The 24674-nt window shown below is 44.9% G+C and overlaps 2 protein-coding genes across 13 annotated transcripts in view; both read right to left on the bottom strand.

Moving 5' to 3' along the window:
• The window catches only part of OCA2 (OCA2 melanosomal transmembrane protein), a 358682-nt gene extending 348527 nt beyond the window's left edge, over window positions 1-10155 (bottom strand). For 4 of the 6 annotated variants that reach the window (XR_006887681.1, XR_006887683.1, XM_046655122.1 and 1 more), the window contains exons 1-2: window positions 10016-10155; window positions 1608-1876 (exon numbers count right to left, since the gene is read on the bottom strand). Coding sequence is in view for 2 of the 6 variants with exons in the window: in XM_046655122.1 (XP_046511078.1) it covers window positions 1608-1855 (248 nt within the window). In the remaining 4 variants the exon portion in view is untranslated. Of the gene's footprint in view, window positions 1-806; window positions 855-1607; window positions 1877-10015 lie in introns of those variants that run through there. The other 2 variants (XM_046655124.1, XM_046655125.1) reach the window with 2 other exon arrangements.
• Window positions 10156-16786: 6631 nt separating this feature from the next.
• HERC2 (HECT and RLD domain containing E3 ubiquitin protein ligase 2) overlaps window positions 16787-24674 on the bottom strand; it is a 270577-nt gene continuing 262689 nt past the window's right edge. For 6 of the 7 annotated variants that reach the window (XM_046653926.1, XM_046653929.1, XM_046653931.1 and 3 more), the window contains 7 exons: window positions 22551-22692; window positions 22202-22396; window positions 21415-21527; window positions 20566-20756; window positions 19498-19603; window positions 18922-19134; window positions 16787-17801 (listed from right to left, as the gene is read on the bottom strand). In XM_046653926.1, coding sequence (XP_046509882.1) covers window positions 17529-17801; window positions 18922-19134; window positions 19498-19603; window positions 20566-20756; window positions 21415-21527; window positions 22202-22396; window positions 22551-22692 — 1233 coding nt within the window. In that variant the 3' untranslated portion in view covers window positions 16787-17528. The remainder of the gene's footprint in view (window positions 17802-18921; window positions 19135-19497; window positions 19604-20565; window positions 20757-21414; window positions 21528-22201; window positions 22397-22550; window positions 22693-24674) is intronic. The other variant, XM_046653932.1, reaches the window with a different exon arrangement.

Here is a 24674-nt window from a genome sequence, read left to right as displayed (position 1 = left end):
ATGAGCAAAAGGTATGAGATGGCACACTACAAAAAACAAACCCAAACGTCTAACAGACATGTGGGAAGGTCAGCTCTGCTGGTCAACAAGGGAATGCAAATCAGGACAATCGTGACACAACATACCATGTGCATCACATCTTCCCAGGTTGAAGTCCCCAGTACTAAATGTTGGGAAGGTGCTGAAACCCTCCCCTGCTAGTGGGATGGTAAATAGATACAATTACCAATCTGTAGCATCTAGTAAATTCCAGGGTGCACATATTTCATGAACCAACAATTCCATTCTCAAGTAGAGACATACTCCAAAGAACCCCCTACTTGTACCCTAGAAAGCCCATATGAGAAAGTTTGTTGTGGGCCATTTTTAATAGCAAAATACTGAAAGGAGAAACTGAATAGCCACTGACAGGAGAAAATACATAAATTATGGCATATTCATATACTGACATTTTATGCAGGCAGTCAAAATGCATTAATAATAACTATAGGCACCCACATAGATAAATCTGAAAAACATGGACAAAAAGAGCAAGTCAAAGTTTCACCATTTGCAAAACAAGAGCATATACTATTTAGTGATACATAAACACGCAGTAAAAGTATGAACATGTGCATTGGTGAGATGGATAGCAAATCAGGATAAGTCTTACCTTAGAGAAGAGGAGGAGATAGGGTCATAGCAAGTGGCGGCATCATCTGCCACACTGTGTGCATTTCTGAGATACTCTGTGTTTTACAATGATAGACTGTCAGTACTGAGCAAATCAGGCTTCTGACTGAACAACTGCACAGAGCAGGACTTACCAGCTGCGGGGATGAGGGCACCCAGATCTTCAGAGTATCGAAATGTTCCTACATGGACATGCATAGACACTCACTCACAGGATGCTACTTTTATGTCTATTTATTATTTTTACATAGGTAAATATTTAAGAGTTTATCAAAAGGTTTTCATTTTTATGTAAATCCAGAGTTCTCTGACGTGAAAAACAATACTCAATTGATTTACGACATATTTATAGGAATTAAATATGTTTTAAGATACATATATATGCTTTTAAAAATCATGTAATACTTTTCTCTTCTTTTTTTTTTTGAGGAAGATTAGCCCTGAGCTAACATCTGCCACCAGTCCTCCTCTTTTTTTTGCTGAGGCTGCCTGGCCCTGAGCTAGCATCCGTGCCCATCTTCCTCTACTTTATATCGGGGATGTCTACTACAGCATGGCCTGACAAGCAATGCGCAGGTCTGCACCCAAGATCCGAACCAGCAAACCCCCGGCTGCCAAAGCAGAACAGGGGAACTCAACCGCTGCACCACCAGGCCAGCCCCATGTAATACTTCTAATGCCTTAAATAATATAGTAAATGCTAAGTCTTTATGCTAAAACCTCTCTTTTATATTTTTATTATCTTTTCGAGTTATGTTAGCCACATTTTAGAAATAGCATTTATTCAAAACAGGCCAGGAAAGTGATCTAATGCTGGAAAGATTCTGGAAAAATTTTTGGAAATTTTTTCCACCAAAAATGTGGGGGAACTATGCTCATGGAAATCCAATACTTGTGAATTCCACATTTACAAGATAAAACTATTTTAAACTCACCTCCCCTCTGTGAGGAATGGGCCAAGTTCCTGATCCACAGGAGCCCAGTGGCTCCACCTGGCTGCCCTGCTGGAGCAGGGGCTTGGGGGGTCTGCCCTGCTGACTCCCGGCTGTGGCCTGCAGTTGCTCATGGTGTGTCTCACCAGCCCTGGCCCTCCCAGGCCAGCACAGGTGGGAGCAGAAGTCTGATGTAGTTCCATTTCCAGTGTGCCGGAGGTCAGCCCGCCATCTTTGCTCTCTAGATGCATGGTCTGTTTCCACTCTTCTCACTAGAGTCAGCCAAAAATAAACCACCATTGATTGAAAGCAAACTGGGAATATCATTTGCACCCTGGGGAGTTCATACTACTGAATGGTACCATAGAAAGGCCTCTTATAACTAGGCCCTTCCAGTGTTCCAACATTCTAATATCATACAGGAAACAAAGTATGCTCACCTCCAAGGATGAATATTCTAGCACATTTCATACTAGTCATGACCTAAGTATTCAACAACAGAGTATTAGTTAAGAAAGTTGTGATATGTGCATAGCATGAAATACTATGAAATCAGAAAAATGCTCTAAAAGAATATTGACTGATATTGGTAAATGTTAAGGATATGGGGAAAAAATTGATATATTAGGATATTCTTCTTGAACTAAATAAGTATGTATTGTATGCACAGAACAGAAAAACAAAAAGAAACAGACTCCAAAACATGGCTACCTCCAGAGGGTGGAGATACAGATGATTGGGGCTTTCCCCTTTGTCTCTGTCTATGCTATGATTTTAACGATTTTTGCTTCTAGCAAATTAATACTTTTGTAACAAGAAAACAATAATATCTATTATAAAAATGAGAAAAAATACTATACTTATAAGGTTATGGTGTCCTAATTTTTGGATTTCATTTTAAACCATCACATTTTATTTTTTATCTTTGGCAGCATCCCACAACTTTAATTTGCAGCAGCCTGGTTTGTTATCAAGGGTTGCTGTGAAGCCAAGAATTACTGTGAGCCTTGCTTGATTTAGGTAGGATTAGGTAGGATTTGCAGCATTGAGAACACTGCCCACGCTTGTGGGTGGAGTGAGTAAAATTTGTGGGTCCACCACTCCTTGTCACCCAATCCACAGAGAGGCTGTAAATGCCCCAGGATCACAAATTCTGGAGAACCTAGGATGTATACAAGTTCAAAGCAAGTACAAGGTAAGTGTGTTATGGGTACAGCTGACTAAGTGGGAGCACTGAGAGCCCAAGAAGCCACACTTTCTGGTGAAACCAGAATTTACTCCAAATACAGAAAGGCAATGGCATTTGAAGAAACCCAAATGAGCAATAAAGTCTTACTACTTCCTCACTATTATGATTTCCCTACTTTAACCCATCAGTTGTGTTGAAAATGATGACTTACTCATCAGTAAGCAGAAGGCAGAGAGTGTTGGTAGAATATGATTGTATCATAAAGTGAAATAAAAACATCTGAGTTAGTTTTATGCAATTCCACATAGAAATTAAACATTCTCATATCTGCATTTTAAACGGACGTTGCAGAATATAAAATGAGCAATAAAATTCATACTAATAATTTAAATTTTTCTCAGTATAGGCAGGTTTCAACCAAAAATCACCTGTCACAGTGATAACCAGGAAAATCTCAACTTGAAAGAAAATAGATGACAACACTGAGATGACAAAGATGTTAGAATTATCTGACAAAGATTTCTAAGGCGGTCAAAACAAAAATTCTTCAACAAGCAAGAACAGACACACTTGAAACAAATGAAAAAAATAAAAGTCTCAACAAATAAATAGGAAGCCTCAGCAAAGAAGAGCCAAATGGAACTGAAAAACACAATAGCAAAATCAAAAACTCAATAGATGGGCTCAATAGCAAAACGAAAAGAATTGATGAAGATAGAACAATAGAAATTACGCAATCTGAATAACAGAGAAAAAAAATTAACAGACCCTCAGAGACATGTGAGACTATAAAAGAAGATCTAACATTCAAGTAATCAGATTCTCAGAAGGAGAAGAGAAGTACTATGTAGCTAAAAAAGTATTTGAAGAAACAACAGCTGAAAACTTCCCAAAATTGGCAAAATGGAGAAGCTAAGTGAATCCAAAAGACGATAAATCTAAAGAAACCCACACCAAGACATATCATTGTTAAACTTTTTAAAACTAAAGACTTGAAACCAGTAAGAGAGAAATGACAATGTACCTCTAGGAAAAAACCAATTCTAAAAAAGAAACCATGGAGGCCAGAAGTGGCACAATATTTTTCAAGAAATGAAAGAAAAGAACTGTCAACCTAGAATTCTCTATCTAGTGAAGAATGAATCTTTCAGGAATGAAAGGGAAATCCTGACCTTCTTAGATGAAAGAAAACTGAGATAATTTGTTGCCAGCAGACCTAACCTAAAAGAATGGCTAAAGAACATTCTCTAAACAGAAAGGAAAAGATAAAAGAAAGAATTTGGGAGCATCAAGAAGGTAAAAAGAACAATGGAAACAAGAAAAGTATGGGTAAACACAATACATTTTTCCCTCTCCTCTTGAATTTTTTAAGTTATGTTTGATGTTTGAAGCAAAAATTATAACACTCTCTGATGTGATTATCAACACATGTAAAGGAACCATTTAAGACAATCTTATCACAAATAGGACAGATAAAAGGATGTAGAGGGAGGTAGATTTTACTCAAACTGATAAAATGATGACACCAGTACTGTGACAAGTAATGTATATATAACAATGTCTAGAGCAACCACTTTAAAAAGTTATAAAAGAGAAACACTCAAAAATACTATAGATAAATCAAAATGGAATTGTAAAATATGTTCAACTACCCCACAGCCATAACATATCAAAATTGCATTGAATAGAAATGGTCTGAATACAACAATTAAAAAACAGAGATTAGGGGGCCGGCCCACTGGCACAGCAGTTAAATTCGCATGTTCCGCTTCAGCAGCCTGGGGTTCACCAGTTCAGATCCCGGGTGCGGACACAGCACCACTTGGCACACCATGCTGTGGTAGGCATCCCACATATAAAAAAGTAGATGAAGATGGGCATGGATGTTAGCTCAGGGCCAGTCTTCCTCAGCAAAAAGAGGAGGATTGGCAGCAGTTAGCTCAGGGCTAATCTTCCTTAAAGAAAGAAAAAAACCCCAAAGATTAGCAGAGTGGATTCAAAAACATTACTCAACTATGTGCAGTCTAGAAGAAACTCACTTCAAAAACAATAATATAGGTAGGCTTAAAAGTAAAAGGATGTATTATTCAAGCATTAATACAAAGAAAGCACACGTGGCTGTATTGCTAGAAGATACTATATACTTCAGAGCAAAGAGAATTACTAGGGACAAAGAGAGACATCATATAGTGATAAAAGGGTCAATTTGCCAAGAAGATATAGAAATCTTAAGTGTGAATGCACCTAACAACACAATTGGAAAACATGTGATGCAAAAACTAATAAAACTGAAAGGAGAAAGAGACATGTTGAGTTCTATAGTTGGAGACTTCAACATTTCCCTCTCAGCAATTGACAGGACAACTAGATAGAAAATAAGCACTGATATAGAAGAAATGAACAACACCAACAACCAAGAGAATCTAATTGATATTTATGGAACACTCCACCCAACAACATCAGAACATTCTTTATAAGTGCCTACAGAATATATACCAAGATAGACCACACCTTGGGCCATAAGGCAAATCTCAACAAATTTGAAAGAACTGAAATCATACACAGTGTGTTCTACCGACACAATGGAATCAAATTAAGGATTAATAACAGGAAGACAGGCAGAATATCTACACTCTTGGAAATTAAACAATACACTTCTAAATAATCTAGGAGTCAAAGAGGAAGTCTCAAGGGAAATCAAAATTATATCAAACTGAGTAAAAATGATAATACAACATATAAAAATTTAGAGAACACAGCTAAAGCTGTCATGAGAGGGAAATTTATAGCACTAAAATGCTCACATTAGAAAGGACAAAAGTCTCAAATAAATAATTTAAGCTTTCATCTGAATAATCTAGAGAAAAAGACCAAAATAAACCTAAAGCAAGCAGAAATAAGAATATAACAAACATAAGAGGAAACTTCAATGAAATAGACAACAAAAAAAAAAAACAAAGAAAATCAATGAAACAAAAAGCTGGTTTTTTGAAAACATCAATAGAATTAACAAACCTCTAGTATGACTGACAAAGAAAAAAACGGAGAATACAAATTCCCAGTATCAGGAATGAAACAGGGAACATCGCTACAGACCCTGAAGACATTAAAAGAATAGTAATGGAACAACTCTACACACAAAAATTTGACGACTTAGATGAAAAGGAACCACTCCTCAAAAAGCACAAATTAATGCAACTCACCCAATATAAAGTAGACAGTTTGAATAGCCCTGTAACTACTCAGAAAATTTAATTTGAATTTTTAAGTTCCCAAAAAAGGAAATCTCCAGGCCCAGACTGTTTCACTGGAAAATTCTACCAAACATTTAAAGAAGAATTAACACCAACTCTACCCAGTCTCTTCCAGAAAATAGAAGATACCTTTCCCAATTAATTTTATGAGGCCAGTATTACCCTGACACCAAAATCAGATAGAGACAATACAAAAAAAGAAAACTACAAAACAATATCTTGATGAATATGATGCAAAAGTCCATAACAAAATATTAATAAAGGAAATTCAGCAATATATAAAGAAGAATTATTACCATGCCCAAATAAAGTTTATTCTAGGGATGCAAGGCTGGTTCAGCATTCACAAATTAATCAGTGTTAAAGGTAGAGTTACCATATGAACTAGTAATTCCACTTCTAGGTATATACCCAAGAGAAATGGAAATACATGTCCACACAAAAACTCGTACATCAATATTCATTAAAGCATTATTCACAATAATAAAAAAGTGGAAACAATCCAAATGTCCATCACTGATTAATTGATAAAATGAGATATACCCAAATAATGAAATATTTTAACACAATAAAAAAGTAATAGTGTACTGATATATGCTACAACATGGATGAACTTTGAAAAGATTAAGTGAAAGTAGCCAATCGCAAAAGAGCAAATATTGCTTGATTCCATTTATATATGAAATCTTCAAAAGAGGTAAATCTATAGAGACAAAAAGTAGAATACTGGTTGTCTAGGGTGGAGGGAAGAAGGCATGGTCTGAGGGAAATAAGCAGGCACTGCTGAAGTGTATGCGGTTTCATTTTTGGTTGGTGGAAATATTCTAAAATTAATTTAGGGGATGGGCACACAATTCAGTAAATATACTAAAAACCAGTGAAACATACTCCACAAATGGGTGAATTGTATGGTATCTTAATTATCTCAATAAAGCTAATAAAAACATCAATCAATATAATCTATCATATTAACAGGCTAAAGCAGAAATATCACATGATCATATTAATTGATGCAGAAAAAGCATCTGACAAAATTAAACACCCATTCATGATAAAAACTCAAGAAAAACAGGAATATAGAACTTCCTCAACCTGATAAAGAATAGCTACAAAAATCTATAGCTAACATCATACTTGATGAGAAACCTGAAGCTTTCCTGCTAAGATCAGGAACAAGCCAAGGATGTCCACTCTCACCACTCCTATTAAATATAGTTCTAGAAGTTCTAACCAGTGCAATAGGGCAGGAAAAGGAAACAAAAGCATACAGAACAGAAAGGAAGAGGTAAAACTGTTCCAATTTGCAGATGGTATGACTTTCTATGTGAAAAATTCCAAGTAATCTACAAAAAAATTCTAGAACTCATGGAACTAAAAAGTTCAGCAAGGTTATAGAATACAAGATTAATATTTTTAAATCTCTAATAGTTCTATATACTACCAATGAATGTGCTGACATCCAAATTAAAAATACAGTATCATTTATATTTTCTAAAAAACTAAATAATTAGGTATACATCTAATATGCTGTATTACTGCATATGTAGGTATACATTCATATGCTGGAAACTACACAAAGCTGATGAAAGAAACCAAAGAAGATCTAAGTAAGTAGAGAGAGAAATTGTATTCATGGATTGGAAGACAACATAGTCAAGATATTGAGTCTCCCCAAATTGATATACAGGTTTAATGCAATGCCTATCAAAATTCCACCAAGAACTTTTGTAGATATAAACAAGATTATTCTAAAATTTATATGGAAAAGCAAACAACCTAGAAAAACTAAAGCAGTTTTGAAAGAAATTAAAATGGGAGGAACCAATCTACCCAATTGCAAGACTTACTCTATAGCTACAGTAACCAAGTGTGTGGTGTGGGCAGGGAAAAACATACATGGATCAATGGAACAGAACAAAGAACCCAGAAACAGACCCACACAAATATGCCCAGTGGATTTTGACTAAGGTGCAAAAGCAATTCAATCTAAGAACGTCAGCCTGTTCAACAAGTGGCGCTGGAGCAAGTGGACATCCATTGGCAAAAAAATAAAAAAAGAAGAACTGCACATGGACAATGGGCCCAGAAGAGCCTGCTCTCACAGGGAAGTGCCTCCACACACCCCACGAGGCAGGACAACTGGAAACAATGACAAAAGTCAGACCAGCAAGCTCCCCCAAGTGCTAACCAGAGACTCGGTCTCTGGGGTCTCTTCTCGTATTTCCAATATATGAGAAGTTGGAACAGTCTCAGAGCCACACCCTGGCTGGTTCCCTCCTCCACAGGCCGCCTCCTTCTGAACCTCCAGTCTCTAGGTTGTCCTCCCCACCTCTGGCCTCTCATGTCTCCATTGCAGGCCCACCTCCCCACAGCTCAGTTAAAAGGCCCTTCTCTTCTCCCCTCTCTCAAGAGACCTCGATCTCACCCATGGACAAGTGACCCCCAGGCTCCCCTCTGCAGCCCAGACCACTGTGTCCAGCTGCCTTTTTGTCTCCCCTGATGTCTCAAAGGTACTCAAATGCCCTGGCAGATGTCTGAGGCTACTTCTGGCCCTTCCCCAGGATCCTGTGACTAATCCCACCATCCATCCAGGTGCATTCATCCACAAACCTGGAGCCCTCCTGACAACCGCCTTCTCCCTGCAAACCCCTCCCCAGTCAAGCGCCCTCTGTCCTGGCCATGCAGCCACCTCTTAGTGGGCAGGACTCAGGAGTGGCTTTCTCAAGCCCCCAATCTGCTCCCAACCACAGTGATCTTTCCAAAATGCACATCTGACCACATGGCCACAGGCTTAAAACCTTTCCCAGGTGTTCCAGGTGTGAGCACTGCTGGGTCTCCAGCAGCAGCCAGGACATCCCTCTCCCCCATAATTCCTGATGTCCTCAGACCTCAGCTAACCCCAAAGACCTACTCAAAGAACAAGAACAGAATCAAGATTTGCTTTTCATTAGTGTAATAAAACTTTAGGAATTTATGTCCCTAGATCACTGCCACTTTGCACCTGATGTGAAGTGCACTCAAGTGTTTATAAATTAAATTTGCAATAACAAGCAGTTTTCATGCAATCCTTTACAGTTTACCTAGAGCTTTCACCTCTGTTGTTTCTAATAAGATTTAATCTTCATTAGCAATTATGTGACAGTTGGTATCACCAGATGCATTCAAGCTCCAGCCCCCATAGGCAGACAGGCCCTGCCCCAGGGGCCTGGACAGCAGACCACATGCCCACCAGAGACAAGAAAACCTCAAGGATAGCACTTCCTAGGTGGTTGAGGTTATAATGGACTGCCTTGTATTCAGGAGATAGCAGCTGCCCACACTGCTAACGGCCTCCTGTTTCCTTTCCCTCAGAATCACTACACGTTACGGAGTTGTCACATCCCCTAAGTCCCTGCTCAGAGGATCCCCTGGGGAACTTCACAAGCAGCCAGACCCTGTTCCTCGTGAGTGCCGGGCACCCTGCGTCCCTGCGCAGGCCTGGGTCTGTAAACCCAAGAACGTCCACACCTGGGGACGCCTGTGCCTAATGTCCATGTCCTCGGAAAGAGCTGGCAACTTCAAATCCTTTATTCACCGTGTGTGACAGAGTGAGGAACAGGGCTCTGGGGATTGAATGTTTTCGCCCCGCGCATTCCATTCCGCAGAACGCCTGACCAGCTCACGTGTGCGCGGCAGGGAGCAGATGCCGCGCTGCAGCTCAAGCAGAACATTCTCCGTGTGAGCGCCTCCAAATCCCCAGTCCCGCGGCCCACCCGCCCTGTCCTGGGACCCGCCTCCCAGCGCGCCGCTCCAGTAAACCCAGACAACGCTCAGTGTGGCACTGGGCGCCCGGTGCTCACACCAGACACTCGGTCTTACACGTATTTGCACATTCTCCTTGCTCTATAAGCAACAGTTCAGCACAAGCTTGTTAAAACCCTACCTGCCCCCAAAATAGGTTAGCTCCTCACTCCTCCCTCCCGACTAACCTGAAGACTTGAACTTTCGCCAAGAGTGAAGTCTAAGGCCCAAGCAGAGAGCTCTGACCGGTGAGTGGAGCGCAACCCTCCAGTCAGGACAGTGTGCAGACTCTCGGGCGCTGGGGTGCGCGAGGCAGGGCCGGTGGGGCGCGGCGCTCGGGCTGGCCACGCCCACAGACGTCACCGCGGGCACGCCCCCCAAGGCGGCAGGCAGGACCAGGAGAAAGGCTCTCCCCGCCTGGCCACGCCCACATACGTCACTACGGGCGCGCCCCCAGGGCATCCCGCGAGACCCGGAGGAGGACGCCTCCGCGCTCAAAGCCTGAAGAGAGCCGTGAGGAAACCGGGACAAGGCTCTTGGTGAAAGGCCAGACCCATCTCAGTGCCTTCTCCGAGAGCTGGACGATAATCTCCGCTCGCTGTGCCCATTTCAAGCTCTACTTTATGGAAGGTAGCCAAAGTGTTGTAACACATTTTTCCCTATGAACAAGAATTGAGGAAACGTAACTGAGTGAATATTCTGCTTACTTTTGCCTGGTTCTGCATTTTAAGAGTTCTCTGCTAGAGCTGATAAAGCTGACCAGGGTTCCCCTTATTCTCATTGCCTGGTTCCACCTCCAGCCTAGGGCTGTCGCCCAGGTTACACTTGTGCAAAGTGCTCTCTCTCATACGTACACACAGATATGCACAGACTTCACACAGACACATAAACACAAACACAAACTACACACAGACACATTCATATACAGATATACACATGCATGGACACACACACACTGACACGCAAACATGCAAGGAACACAAGGAAATACAAACGACCCACACAGAGACACATAAACTGTACACACACGCAGCCATAGACACACACACTCAGGCACATAAATTACACAGACACACAAACACACACACCATAGAGACTACGCATGGCCAGTTTCCTCTGCCTCTTGGCCAAGGTCAGAGAGTGACCTGAGAAAGAGAAAAAATCAAATGCAGATTCACATGGGGTCCCTTTATCTACTGCTGTAACAACCCCCTCCTCAAGTTTAGTGACAAAAATAGTGCCCATTTATCATGCCCTTAGATACTGTGGGTCTGGAATTCAGAAAGGCACAGTGGAAACAGCTAATCTGCACCCCAGGACAGTCATAGTGGCACAAGGCAGGAAGAGCCCTGAGTGTGGAGGCTGGAATCATCTGGAGGTGCACTCCCTCACTTCTGGAGTGGGTCTGCTGGCCTTGCCACATAGACTGCGCCCTGACTCTTGGACTTCCTCAGAGCATGGTGGCTGGGACCCAAGAGATAGGAAGTGGAAGCCGCCAGTTCCTTGAGGACTGAACCCAGGACGGGCAGGTGTCACTTCTGCCATATTCCATTGACCAAGCAGTCACAGAGGCCAGGTTCAAGGGGAAGGACACAGCCCCCAGTTCTTGATGGAAGGAATGTCAGAGAATGTTAGAGCCATGTTTTAAATCATCACAGATTGCACCCTAGCCAAGGATGCAGCAACTGAACAATGAAAGCACAATGCAAGCAATGGGAGGAATTACACACTTAAATTACACACTTTAAAGTCATTTTAAAATATAATGATCTGTGGAGCAATAGGAACTCTCATTCAGTGCTGGTGGGAACGCAACATGGTACAGGCACTTTGGAAGAAAACTTGGCAGTTCCTTACAAAACTAAACATACTCTTACCTTAGCACCCAGAAATTTTTCTCCTTGGTATTTACCCAAAGGAATTTAAAACATGTTCACACAAAAACATGTACATGGATGTTTATAGCAGCTTTATTCATAATTGCTAAAACCTGAAAGCAACCAAGATGTTCTTCAGTAGGTGAATGGATAAATAGACTGAGATACATCCAGACAATGGAATATGATTCAGCACTAAAAAGAAATGAGCTATCAAGCCATGAAAAGATGTGGAGGGACCTTAAAGACATGCTAACGTGAAAGAAGCCAGTCTGAAAAGCCTACATACTGTGTAATTCTGTCACCGAACACAAACAGATTCTTTTACTTGCCACACAAGAGGGGCCAAAAATAAAAAAATAAAAACCTGGAACACCAGGCTTATAGAAAGGAAAAGGGCTTTTATTATCAAAAGGCAGCCAGATGAGGAGATGGGAGCTAAAACTCAAATCCACCTCCTTGAAGAGAAAAAGGTAGGGGTTTTTACTTGGGGTCTTAGGTAGGGGAGGGAGAACATGTGGCCTTGCTGGTTGGTGCCTTCCCACCAACCTGCTTTTGGCCTTGTTAGGCTGCTTGCACGGAGGGGGATGGCGGGGTTGTGGGAAGGGAGTGCAGGAGGGAGGGATGAAAAGATAGAGTACAGAGGATTTTTACCACAGTGAAACTATTCGTTGTGATACTACAATGATGAATAGACGTCGTCATCTATTTGCCCAAACCCATAGAATGTGCATCACCAAGAGTGAGCCCTAATGTAAACTGTGGACTTTGGGTGATGATGATGAGTCGGTGTAGGTTCATCAATTGTAACAAAAGTACCATCCTGGTGGGGGATATTGATAATGGGGGAGGCTCTGTGTGTGTGGGAGCAAGGGGTATCTGGGAAATCTCTGTATCTTCTGCTCCATCTTGCTGTGAATCTAAAATTGCTCTAATAAATAAAGTCTATTTTTTTAAAGATGTAGTGAGCTAGAGGAAAATTCACTGGGCAGAATTCCTTAGGGTAAAGTCTCCATAGTGTATGGGGGAAAAAAAACACCTTTGAAAAGTGGCTGGAGTGGGACCCACCTGCCTGAGCTCCCTGTGGTGGGCATGCTCCTCAAACCCCTCACCCTGGTGGAGCGTGTCCTTGAGACTCAGGCCATCATTAGGTCGAGCCCACTCCAGCCCAGGAGAGAAAAGGGGCCTGGTCCCAGTGCTGGAACACAGCCCAGCGCATCCCTGCACCTGCGGGCTGCGCTAGGCCCGACGTGTCAGCTACAGGTTTCCCAGTAGTGCGGACTGAGACTAGGGGTCACTGCTTCGAGAAACCGTCGTCCCTCCAAGGGGCTGTTTCCATCCAAGCCGGCTAAAGGACGGGTGAGACCAGGGCCCGGGGGAGCCCCTGCTTCCATGGGCGCTGATGGAGCTGGGCTGCGACCCAGCATTTCCTCACAAAGAACATCCCCAGGGATAACGGTGACGCCAAATGCCTGTGGCCCCCAGGACATGATAGCAGAGCAAGCGCAGGAGGCCAAGGACGACTGTCAGCTGGTGGCAGAGTTTAGGGTGTTTGGCGCGCGTCGCAGCAGCAGAGCGCGCGGTCCACAGGCCAAAGCGCCCCCGCAGGGGCGGCTGAGCGCTCTCGTCCCTCCCACACCCTCTCCCTGCAAAGCGGAGGAGCCCGCGGGCCGAGGTTGCCGCGCCGCAGAGACGGGTCAGGACCGACGGAGGAGCCCGCAGCCAAGGAGGAGGGCCTCGCCGGACGTGTCCTGTGCTTTCCGGGCAGCGTCCGGGCTGCCCCCGGGCGAGGCGGGGTAACCTGGCGCTGCCGCGCGGAGGTCTCAGGGGCTGAGTCTCACGGTCTGGACCCCCTTCCTGACCCGGGAAGGGGCGGAAGCTCCCCGCGGGCAGCCCGCCGTCGGAATGACACGGCGCTAACACGGGGCAGGAGTGGTGAGCCTCGGCGCCCTGTCCCTGCAGTCCTGGGGACTGCACGAGCCTGGCCGCCCGCCTGGCACCGCAGCCCTGGCGCCGGGATTCGCGCCCTTCTCAGGCCAGGTTCTCTCGCCCACCGGGATTTGCAGGAGACGCGCCCCCGCAGGGATCCTTGCTGTCAAGAATCTCTTTGCGAAACAATGGGTGCTTAGTCAAGGTTGTTGGTGCTCATGTCTAAGCTGTACGGAGAATGAGAAGACCCTGCCCTACAGAGCACCCCCTCTGGACCCGGGCGGAGGGGCCCAGCCCGGCGCCGCGGCCAAGTACGAACTGCGCTGTGTGAAAGCCCGGGCCCCCGGAGCCGCTCTGGGGCTCCAAGAGCCGGTCTGCACCGCAAACTTAATTCAGAGCAACTCAAAGCGGATTTCACAATGAACCATGACGTTTCCAAAGGAACGTCATACCTCAGACTTCTGCCTTCTCTTCAACTGCCCCCAAATGAAAGATTGGCTGGTTTTGCAAGTTAAGACAGTTCACACGTGCATGGACTTAGGAAGCTCTCTCTGGTGTCCCCAGATTTCTAGTTAGCCCTGAGGTTTCTACTTAACAATCTCAGAAGCCAGTGGTCACCGTCAAGCCAGGCAGTATTCCATGCTGATGAAAATGAACCACCTGCAGTACTATTCATAGTTGATCCCGTCTGCCATATACAGCTTCCACATGCTCTCCTGCTCCAACAGCCGCTGGGGCAGGTGCCATTTGTAGATGATGAGATACGTTTTCCAGAAGCGCACCTGCCATACTTGGGCCAAGTGTCCAGTGACAACACAGACCTAGTGGCCACTTCTGAGGTCCCACATCAAGAGTGAAGCAGTGGTCGCCCACTCGGCATCCACCTGCACTGCTCCACACTCGCCTGGTCCCAGTGGGGAACGTGCAGAGGACACCGACCCGGGACTGGAGCTTGCCCTTGGGCTCAGGACAGAGTGTACCAATGGATAAACCGCAAAGTGACAGCCTCGTGGCTGTGGGAGAGCATGCAGGGAGGAGTAGGAAAGGCCAGCCACCCCTTGACCAAGCACTGGGGGACGGGAGGCTATAAGACCTGGAGGGACAATATTGGGGACTGTCTCTGTTGAGAATACCAGGAAGAATTTGTCAGGAACTCTAAGGGTGAACACTGGTGTCCAGCACCATATGAAGTTCTTGTAAATGTAAGCAGATTGCAGCTTCATACATATCATTAGTGCACATCCACTACTGGTAGAAAAACATGATACATCACACCATCTAATTTCCTCAGACAGGATTAACCCATGATTCAAAATGTTGGTGGAACCTGCCAATAAAATCAAGGAGGCTTTATCAGTGTGGTGAGTTCCATTCCTAGCACGGATGAGTCTGTCTTTCCCAGTTTGCCTTTCCATAGGTTCTGCTGCACAAATTTCAATCCGCCAAAATAAACTATAACTTTAGGCTTCACAAATAGGATGAAAATAAAAAATTAAATTGAAGGTGACATATAACTGTCCTAGAGATTTGTCTTGGGCAGAAATGAAGAAACTGTTACTATGAAAATCAAAGTCCCTCCTATCTTTTTTTTTGAGCATGAGTGGAGTAGTATAAGAGGATATAGATAATCCTCCAGTATTACTGAAGTTAAAAAAAAAAAAAGTCCTCATAACAGGTATGTCTTAGGCAATTGCTTGTGAACAGTGCAAAAACAGTAGAGACAAGCTGGCGTGGTGGAAGGCACAGTTGTCCCACATTGGCACCTCCCTGGGCCACACCTCTGGTTGTGACTTTGTGAGTCCTCCTTCTGGAGTGGCAATTTTAGTCTCAAGACCATTTTTCCCTCTTAAAAGTTCTTTGGGATCCTCAATAATTTTTATCCGGGTTAATCTATCAATAGTTAACGTATTGGAAATAAAATGGAAAAGTTTTGAAATATTTATTCTCTTTAAAATAACAACAAACCCATTACTTATTAACATACTATTTTTGAAAAATTATTTTCCAAAACAAAAAACTTTAGTGAGAAGAATGGCATTAACATTCTATCAATCTCTTTACTATCTGGATTAAGAGAAGACAGCTGGATTCTCATTTCTGCTTCTGCAGTCCACATATCGCAATGTATTGTTTTGGCTGAAGGATATGAAGAAAATCTGGCCTCATGCAGATAGGTAGTTGGAAAAGGGAGGACCTCATGGACACCGTGAAAGGGATTTGGGAACCCCAAGGGTCTTCAAAGACGACTTTGAGAACTACTGTTGCAGAAACAGAATATATTTGCCAGCCCGCTGATTTTGGGGCTGGCCACATGCAGAACATGGGTGGAGGCGACAGTGCAGTTCTGAGAGTGGACCTCACCTGTTTTCACTGGCTGTCTTGCCCTGGGTAGTCAGAGAGGCGTGCAAAGCAGAGCCTACCTTACCTGTTGACAAGAGCCACTCAGCTAAGACCAGCCAGCCCAAACTTATGAGAGAAAGAAATGCTGCTTCTTTATGCCACTGACTTTGGGGGTAGTTTGTTATGCAGCAAAAGCTGACTGACAACAAGAGGGTAAAACACCTCACAGCTTATGGAAATTTTGAGCCAAGTTGAAAAAACGGCTAATCTAGGCATTCACCAATTTGGTCATGGGTAAATTCCCAGAAAAAACTCTCTTTGGATCTTCCAATGTGAAACATTGTATCCCTGAATAAAGAAACAGTCTCCCAACATGAAATATCTAATTTTTGCTTTCATCTGTACTGTTTACCTCAAGTTCTAGGGCACTAGACCTGTTAGCCAGTTTTCCTACCCTATTCTTAGTCCTTCCCTTTGCAGAAAGCCTGCCATTCACATGACCCTAGAACAAGGAGCTCAAATCCTACCCCATGGCTCACTGGATCAGAAACACCACCCTGATGCCAGGCCAGTGGGACAGGAACGAAGACTGCCCAGACAGATGGGGATGGAGGACAGGGGAAGGGACCCTGAAGGTTCCCCTCAAACCTCTCCATTCTCCTAATAACCACTCCTTTGTCACTGGAGTGAGTTTGGTGTTTGTAACCAAAAAACTCTAGACTGGAATGGCTTTAACTAATGCTATATCAAAGACATTTATTTGGGGTTGTAGCACATCCACAGTCTGACCAGATAAGAAAGTTCAGCTTATAATTTTGTGACAGATATTTTATTTATAGGGAATTAAAATGTAGGCATATACATGACACAAACATTATATACAGTACCCTTTCCATGACAGAAGTTATGACACTGCTCACAGAAAGGCCTCAATTCAAGTTACATATTGTATATGCTACAATGTGCACTGGGGGAAGAGGGAGACCAATGACCTTTTTGTTTTGTTTTGGTTTAAATAAACTCTGGATGCATTCAAGTAATGTTGATGATTTAATCTTCAAAAACTTTTAATAAACAAATTCAGAGTAAAATTAATTGAAATACTTATAATATGATTTAACTGTTACACAGTATTTCCAATGTACAATCAAGACAATGCACAACACTAGAAAGGAAAAAAAAATCTATTGCACCTACAAGTAAAAAGGCTTTTTATTCATTTTTGGGATGCTGCAGTTCAGTATTTATATAAATGTTCACACACTTTAGTAAACAGAGAAGTCCTACATGTAATGCAGCATTATGGGTGAGAAGACCCTTTTAAGTCTTAAAAATAACTGTCAGTGTCCACATAGTGCCCAAGTCAAGGCTGATTCCCCATGATTACTCCATTCATTATTCCAATCACGAACAGCCACAGTCTCTCTGCCCGCTCCCAAGACTTCCAGAGGACTGTACTCTCATCAGACACACCAGACCTCCCGCACTCCAAGCTGTAGCGCTCTCCTCCCTGCTCAGTCCCATGGTGTCTTGTGACGGATGGCACTTCTCCATCTCAGTGTCCTGTTAAATAATCCTGCGTAGAGTCTGAAGCAAATGAATCCACATCTTCGTTCTCTGAGTCGTCACTGCTGTCATCGGCGGCTGGCTCTCCCGTGAGGGCTATTCGAGCATAGTCATCTGTGTCTATCGATTTGCAAAAGTGGATGGCATATTTCAGTTTCTCCTCCAGCACCTGCTTACAGGAATACCTGGGCAACTTCAGCAAAAAGAAGCAGGTGTAGGATTCAGGAAGGAAGTGGTCAGGAGGGTTGTATTTATCCAATACCTGTTGATGCAAAATATATCACAGACTACGTACAAGGAAAGGAAACACTGAAAATCTATTTCATTCTGTTCATTAGACTCTTGACTCTCACAAAAATCATCACATTTTTGGCTAAGAATAGTAAAATAGAAAACATATCATCTAGCCAATTTTAGAAATAAAAAGAAGCAGCTTATTAATTCCTAGGACTCGTAGTGAAAAACAGCAATTGGTTACTGTGACAATTACTTTTTACAAATCAGTGCGAGGAGAGGGTCAGATGGCTCCATCCAGCCTCGGTCAACACAGGTGGGACCCCAGCCCCATGGGTACAGGGCCTGGCTCAGCATTCCCCACATGGGGAAGCTCTCCTTGAATCCATCAGCCCACTTTCAACCACTACAGATTAAGACACTAGGAAGCCAGCAAGAATCGTTGACAAAAACTAGGGATTACCTACCTTTTGACAAAAAAAACTACATGTGCTTTCAAAGATCTCCCTGAGAGGTGGCTACCTTTATAACCCTGGCTACAGACACGGTCAGGCTGCACTTGGGAAAGAGCCCATCCCTACACCCTTCCAAGCATGCGAGGAGAGTGGAGACTCCACCCCAACAAGGAAGCCTCCCACCCCCACCATTGTATTGCTACCAGGAAAATCACACCTGAGGGTCTCAGGAGAGGGAAGTAGGGGGTCAGGTCATTCCACCTCAGTGAGCTGGCAGGACACAGCCTGTTTCTGACCATTGGACCACAGAGTTAGAACTTAAAGCAAAACTCTTGCTCTCACTCTGATTTTTCTCAGTAAGCAGCATTTACTTAGTGATTCACCTAATTGAGCAGAGAATCAAACAAATGCTTTAAATGATGTGTGTGCTCAAAATCTAGAATATTCTGACATAAGAGCAGTATATTCTGGTGGTGGCCAGATAAATTTCTTAAAAGTAGGTACCAGTACCCAAGAACGTGTAGTCATAAAATTTTGAGCTATCAAATCAAAGAAGTTGGATGTTTTTCATTTTTGTTTCCAGGGAGAAGGAAAACCACATAACACAGGAGACCCATTTTCCAATCTGCTGCAAGATTGTGTGCGAGGATCATGCCCCCTCAGCTGACACCACAAGACGTGCAGGAGCCACACCTGGATGACAAAGTCTCTGCCCCGGAAGTCAGCGATGGTCCTGGGCAGCCTCGTCCGGCCCCACACAAAGCGAAGGAAGAGGGAGCGCTCCGTATTGGAGAAGGACTCCATTACCTCCCAGAACCACTGGATCAGGGACGCAGAAGGCTCGATCCCTTTGTATGTTGCCACTGACTTCAAAAGATGCAGAGGGATATCTGGGCTGCCACACACCTGCAGAGGGACACACTTTCAGGGTGGGCTGACACTTAAGACTCTTCACTGTGGCACAGAATCAATCACTCTTTCTACCAAGGTCTGTTTGGGGAAGAGTGGGTATAAGGGGCATGAGAAGACAGGTGGGAGGACAGGTCCTGCATGCCCTCAACCCTGTGGCCCACCCTTGTGTGAGGTAGGGGCTGTGAGGGAGGGAGGCAGGGGACACTTGGTTCCCAAGCATGTTTTCATTTCATTCAACAGATATAAGCATATCTCAGATTTCCAAGATTTAACTGAGAGATTAACTAGTGGCACTGATTTCATAGGTCCTCAGGCAAAAAGCAGTTCCAGGCCAGAGGCTTGCAGGGGTTGGCATACCATTGTCTCCAGTTCGTATCCAGTGAATAGAGAAAGAAGAGGGACAGGCACGACTCGGGCCATCCCCTCCCGAACGGCAGCCACCTGCTCATCAAATTCATGGAGTCTGAAAGAAAAAACTCACTTTGCATTTCTATCTTTGGTGGGGTAGATCTTGTTCTGCTCACACCAAGCCTTACCATACAGATGACCGAGGTGGGTGCTATATAGACACGGCATTACAAAGCTTCTCACAATGAGTTCATCTTGACTGGCACATAGAAGATAATCTCAAAAACTATCTGCATCTCTACACATTCCAAGACACAATTCTTCATATTTCCTTCCTTCCCAGGAATGAGCGAGAATGAGACATGCAGACTCAGAGAATCAGGCCCATCAACACCCACAGTAAGGACTCTCTGGAAGCAGATGCTGTCTTGAGGGCCCTCATGACTGGTGAGTTGGGGCACAAGGCAGAAACAGACACAGGGGACAGCACAGCATAGGATGCCTGCCAGGACCACCTTCAACCAGAGCCCAGCCAGCAAAGCCCACTATACATGTGTGGCTTTGTCCCAACACCCAGCCAGGTGCTTCTGGAGGACGAGGCTCCCAACGACCATACCACGTGGACTTGGGACACTGGGCAGAGGCAGAGATGAGCAGCAGAAGTTATGGGTGGTGGTGCTGACCTGCCACGCAGCAATGGCACCTGAATGCTGGCTGAGGGCCATGCAGTGGGGAGGGAGATGGCCCAGACACAGCCCTGCCCCAGGAGAGGTGACAGAGCACAGAGGGGCATACATAGGCCCTGTGACCTCTGCTGGGACTGTCCCCCAAATGGAGAATTCTATTCACCTCACTATTCTAGTCAGAGCCAGGTATCTCAGGTGAGAATAACAAGTTCTCTGACCCTGATCACAAAATAAGTTTTGATGACCACAGATCAGCATTAGTTGGAGCCAAGACCATTAGCATTTTACTACACATGATACTTCTAAAAAACTGCAACCATCCAAGCAAAGCATTTTCTGCTATTTTTGCTGTTCATTGAGTCAAAACAACGGAGGACAGATGACCACCCACCTATAGTTTATCGCCAGCCGGACATACTCTGTGCGGTTGTCCAGGGTGATGTGCGTGTACTTGGAGCTCAGCTGGATGTCCTGGCCGCTTGCACTTGGCACTGTGAAGGGCAGGCTCATGGCTTCAAACTCTTCTGAGGTGGCTTCGTTGTCACGGATGTACATGAGCCCAGGGATAAAATCTTTATCAACCTTCCAAGGGGGAAAAGGGAGTCCATGTGTTTAGTCAGGTCTGTTCCTGCAACCCAGGCCTCAGCTCACACCCTGGTCACTTAGGTGAGGGGCCTAGGTCTGCCTTGGGTGTACTGCAAGGCTGTGAGTGCGCTGCACATGCTGGGAAATAAAAGAGCAGCAATGAGGAAGTACTTCAGGAAAGGAAGGAACTGTAATTCAAGAAGTCCTTAAAATTAACCACTGAAAGCAAGAGCCACTGGTCACAGACAGATCCTGCCCTGCAGTCACAGCACTTAGGGAAGAGCGGCCACAGGGAGGGCGCTAACGGTGGCCACCCAGGTCTCACCGTCCCCAGGAGCCTGAGCCTCAGCCCAGCTGCCTGCAAGTTCAGCACCTCCACAGGAAAAATGGTGAGCTTTCTTATCTGAGAAGACTGTGCAAGTTGCAAGCAACACAAAACAGATGATCTATCAAGCTTTAGAAGCAAACTGGCCTCATATCCACATGCCTTCTTTGCTACTGGAATGTGGTCTGTGGCCAGCAGCCTGATCACCCATGTGAGGCAGGACCTCGGGACAGACTGTGCCTCTTAACTAGACCCCACGGGACCCCTACTGTGCTCTGTACCTGGCACACAGGATGTCACATTTCCCCATCCCTTCCCTCCTGCGGTTACCTCACTGAGGTCTGCGATTGTAAGGTTCATCCCAGCCAGCTGCTTCCAGACAGGCTCAGCCAGGTTGAGGCTCAGGGGACTCCCAGTCCGGATGGCAATGCCCAGTAACACACCTGCTCATTCAAGGCACAAGTGACAGGAGATACTTGAAACTGATGACAGAACATCTAGTTCATTCAACAACACAGTGGAGACTAGCTCTACGCTGGGGCCTAAGTGCCTTCTAAACCAACAGTACCCAAATTCATGGATACTTAGGTCCATCCTTAACACATCTGTCCTATTTTAAGTTCATTGTTTCTTTTTGTTGCTATGGGCCAAGTTTCTAACTATTCTACTCTTTCCACCAACAGGTGGTAAGACACACAGAGGCCAATCTTCATTCCTTTGACGGCAAAGCAAACAGCTGGAGCTCCTCAAGGAAGGTGGCACTGTGCCTGGAGATGTGCAGGCAGTGCCGGGAGTGCACGGCACAGACCTTTAATGAAATAGGAGGGAGGGAACGGCCAAATACCAAAACTCCATCAGGTCTGATCCCAAGTTTCAGATACATTTAAGAGGGAGAAACACAGTTTTCAGAGCCCCTGAGTGCCGAAGCACCTTTCAGTCCTTGGCACACAGCTGCTGACAGTCCAGCTGTGCTCATCCCTGCAGCTACACACTGCAAAAGCTAAAAGCAGATATTCAAAATATCTACCACCACTCGTAAGACAGAGTAGGCATTAAGCTAACTGAGGATGCACACAGCCGCATAACCACAGCATCATGCCCATGCTAGAAGGCCCACCGAGGAAGCGGAACATGTTGGTGTGCACAGGCGCCCTAGCAGCCGGGCTGAACAGGTAGCAGTCACGGTTGGCCCCCGACTCGTCCCTCCCGTTGGGTGTCACAATCAGAAGGGGGGTGAGTCCATTCTGCAGCTCTTCACAGATCTCAGCTATGGACTCGCTGTAGCCACCACCACAGTCATCCACAGATTCACCTTGAGGGAAAGGAGAGTCAGCAACTCACAGTCACCCCAACACAGCCCCGTGGGAGGCCACCGGATGGGCTACCCAGCTCTCCCTGCACTGCTCATTGCACCACTGCCCAGGACCCTCAGACCACAGGCCCTTCAGTGTACACACAGCTCTCACCGACAAACTTGACTTTCCAGACACGGTGAGGGAGGAGAAGACTATCAGGACTGAAGGAGCTCATCTTTGCACACATCTGCCCAAAGACAGACTTGGTCCCGTCAGGGCCCGCCAGGCCTCCTTTACTCCTCGAACGTTTGACCTGGAGAGGAGAAGACATAAAGCTGAAACAGCTACCACAGCAAAAGCACACAGTGGCCATCTCCAGCATGTGACCAGCCTGGGATGCCTACACCAACACCAAGCCTGTGGCAGCTAGCCCCTCTATTCCCCTTGACTTCCCCTCCTGGTCACCAGGTGAGAGTCCAACCAGCACATTGTTGCAGGACCTGGAGAGCTGTTATGAGTGCAGCCCACAGACAGCAAGCAGCACTTAGCCATGTGGTGTCACCCCTACAACCTGGTCCCTCTGTGAGCCCCCAGCAAAAAAAGCAAAAATGACCCATGGGACATGCCTGTGCAAGGGTGACAGCTTCCAGACTATGCACACCTCTTCCTCCACCACGACATCTCCTCCAGGATTAACTCACGTTCCTCACCTCCTGCAGCCAAACCCTGTGAGAACCTCAAAGACCCACCTCCATCTCCTTTCCCCTCACTTGATGCCACATGTTCACCCACTTGGGCCTTACACACAGGATACCAACTGGATGGCTTTGCTGATGGAAGCTCTAAACATAAGAGGCCAGGCCCTGGCTCACCTGCACAGGTCTGGCAGGTTGCCAGCGACAGCACAGCACCCCTCAGGATTGGCGGTGTCTAAACAAACCCACCCTCGAGAAATCACAGACCACAGCAATAGCCATGATCAGCTGTGTGGTAACTGCAACCTGGTTCATCTTCACAATTTATAACCTTAACCACTGCCAACCACTTCATCGCATCACCATGGCCTCCATGAATGAGATGCCAGGAACTCCAAAAGCGGCCCTCCTAGCTGACTATCAGCACTTGGAGATTCATCCCAAATGGCTCTGAGACCAAACCTGGATGCACTATCTTGGCCAGAACAGAACCTTCCCTCCCTCACTCACCTGCGTGGCTCCTACTCCAACCCTCAAGATCACTGCTTCTCCCCCAAGTATGATCACTTTTCCTACCTCTGTTTTTCAACCTAACCTGGGATTTCTGAACAGATCAGACCAAGGGTGCTCAAGGCCCTCACTCAGTGTGGACTCAGTAACCCTACAGCTTTTCAGCCTAGGCTGTGCATCAGAATCACCTGGGAAGCTCAGTCTGAAACGACGACAAAAAGAGAAGTTACAGAAAAAATGATCATGAGAATGTTCTTTTTGTTGCTGAGGAAGATTTGCCCTGAGATAACACCTGTGCCAATCTTCCTCCATTTTGTCTGTGGGTCACTGCCACAGCATGGATGATGAGTGGTGTAGGATCCAAACTGGCGAACCTGAGTGCCGAAGCTGAGCATGCCAAACTTAACCACTACACCACAGGGCTGGCCTGGAGAATGTACTTTCATGTTGACTCCTTCAGGCTAAACTCTCACCATCCTTAATTTCTTAGTGAGTTCTAGGCTGAGTTTAAACAGCTAATTCTCTTACTGCACAAATTACTATACTCAAGACTAAAAATATAAGAACAGTGACAAGAATAGTGACAATAATAGTTTCCTGTGCAATGAATTTTTCTGTGTGCCACAGATTCAGCTATATATTCACAAATGTGATTTCATTTAAATCTCACAGCAGTTCTTTAAGGCACCTGATACCCTAGAGGAAACTGTGCTATAGAAAGAAGGATGTGTCTATATGTGAGGGATAAGACACAGACCTGCTTCCCACTCTGAATGAAGGTAACATCACCTCCATTTACAAAAGCCAGCTAACAGAGACTGATGCTTCCAGCTTCTATGAAGGTACACGGCTATGTGAATAAAGCTATGACACTGCAAGGACAGGTGCCAATGTGCTGATGGTGGTTACCTTTGGGCAGTAGGAATACAAGTAATTTTTTAAATTGTCTTCAATCTGGATTTTCAGAAATGAGCATGCATTAATTCTGTAATAAACTTAAAATTTTTTATGTACACTGATTTCAGATTCTGTTACAAAACCAAAGCAAATTCAAACAAAAAAGAAAACCTCTCCAGGAACATGGCCTATG

Source organism: Equus quagga, chromosome 2, assembly GCF_021613505.1.
Source record: "Equus quagga isolate Etosha38 chromosome 2, UCLA_HA_Equagga_1.0, whole genome shotgun sequence".
Taxonomy (NCBI): domain Eukaryota; kingdom Metazoa; phylum Chordata; class Mammalia; order Perissodactyla; family Equidae; genus Equus; species Equus quagga.
Note: the sequence above shows the minus strand (reverse complement) of the source record. Positions and strands in the feature narration are given on the sequence as shown.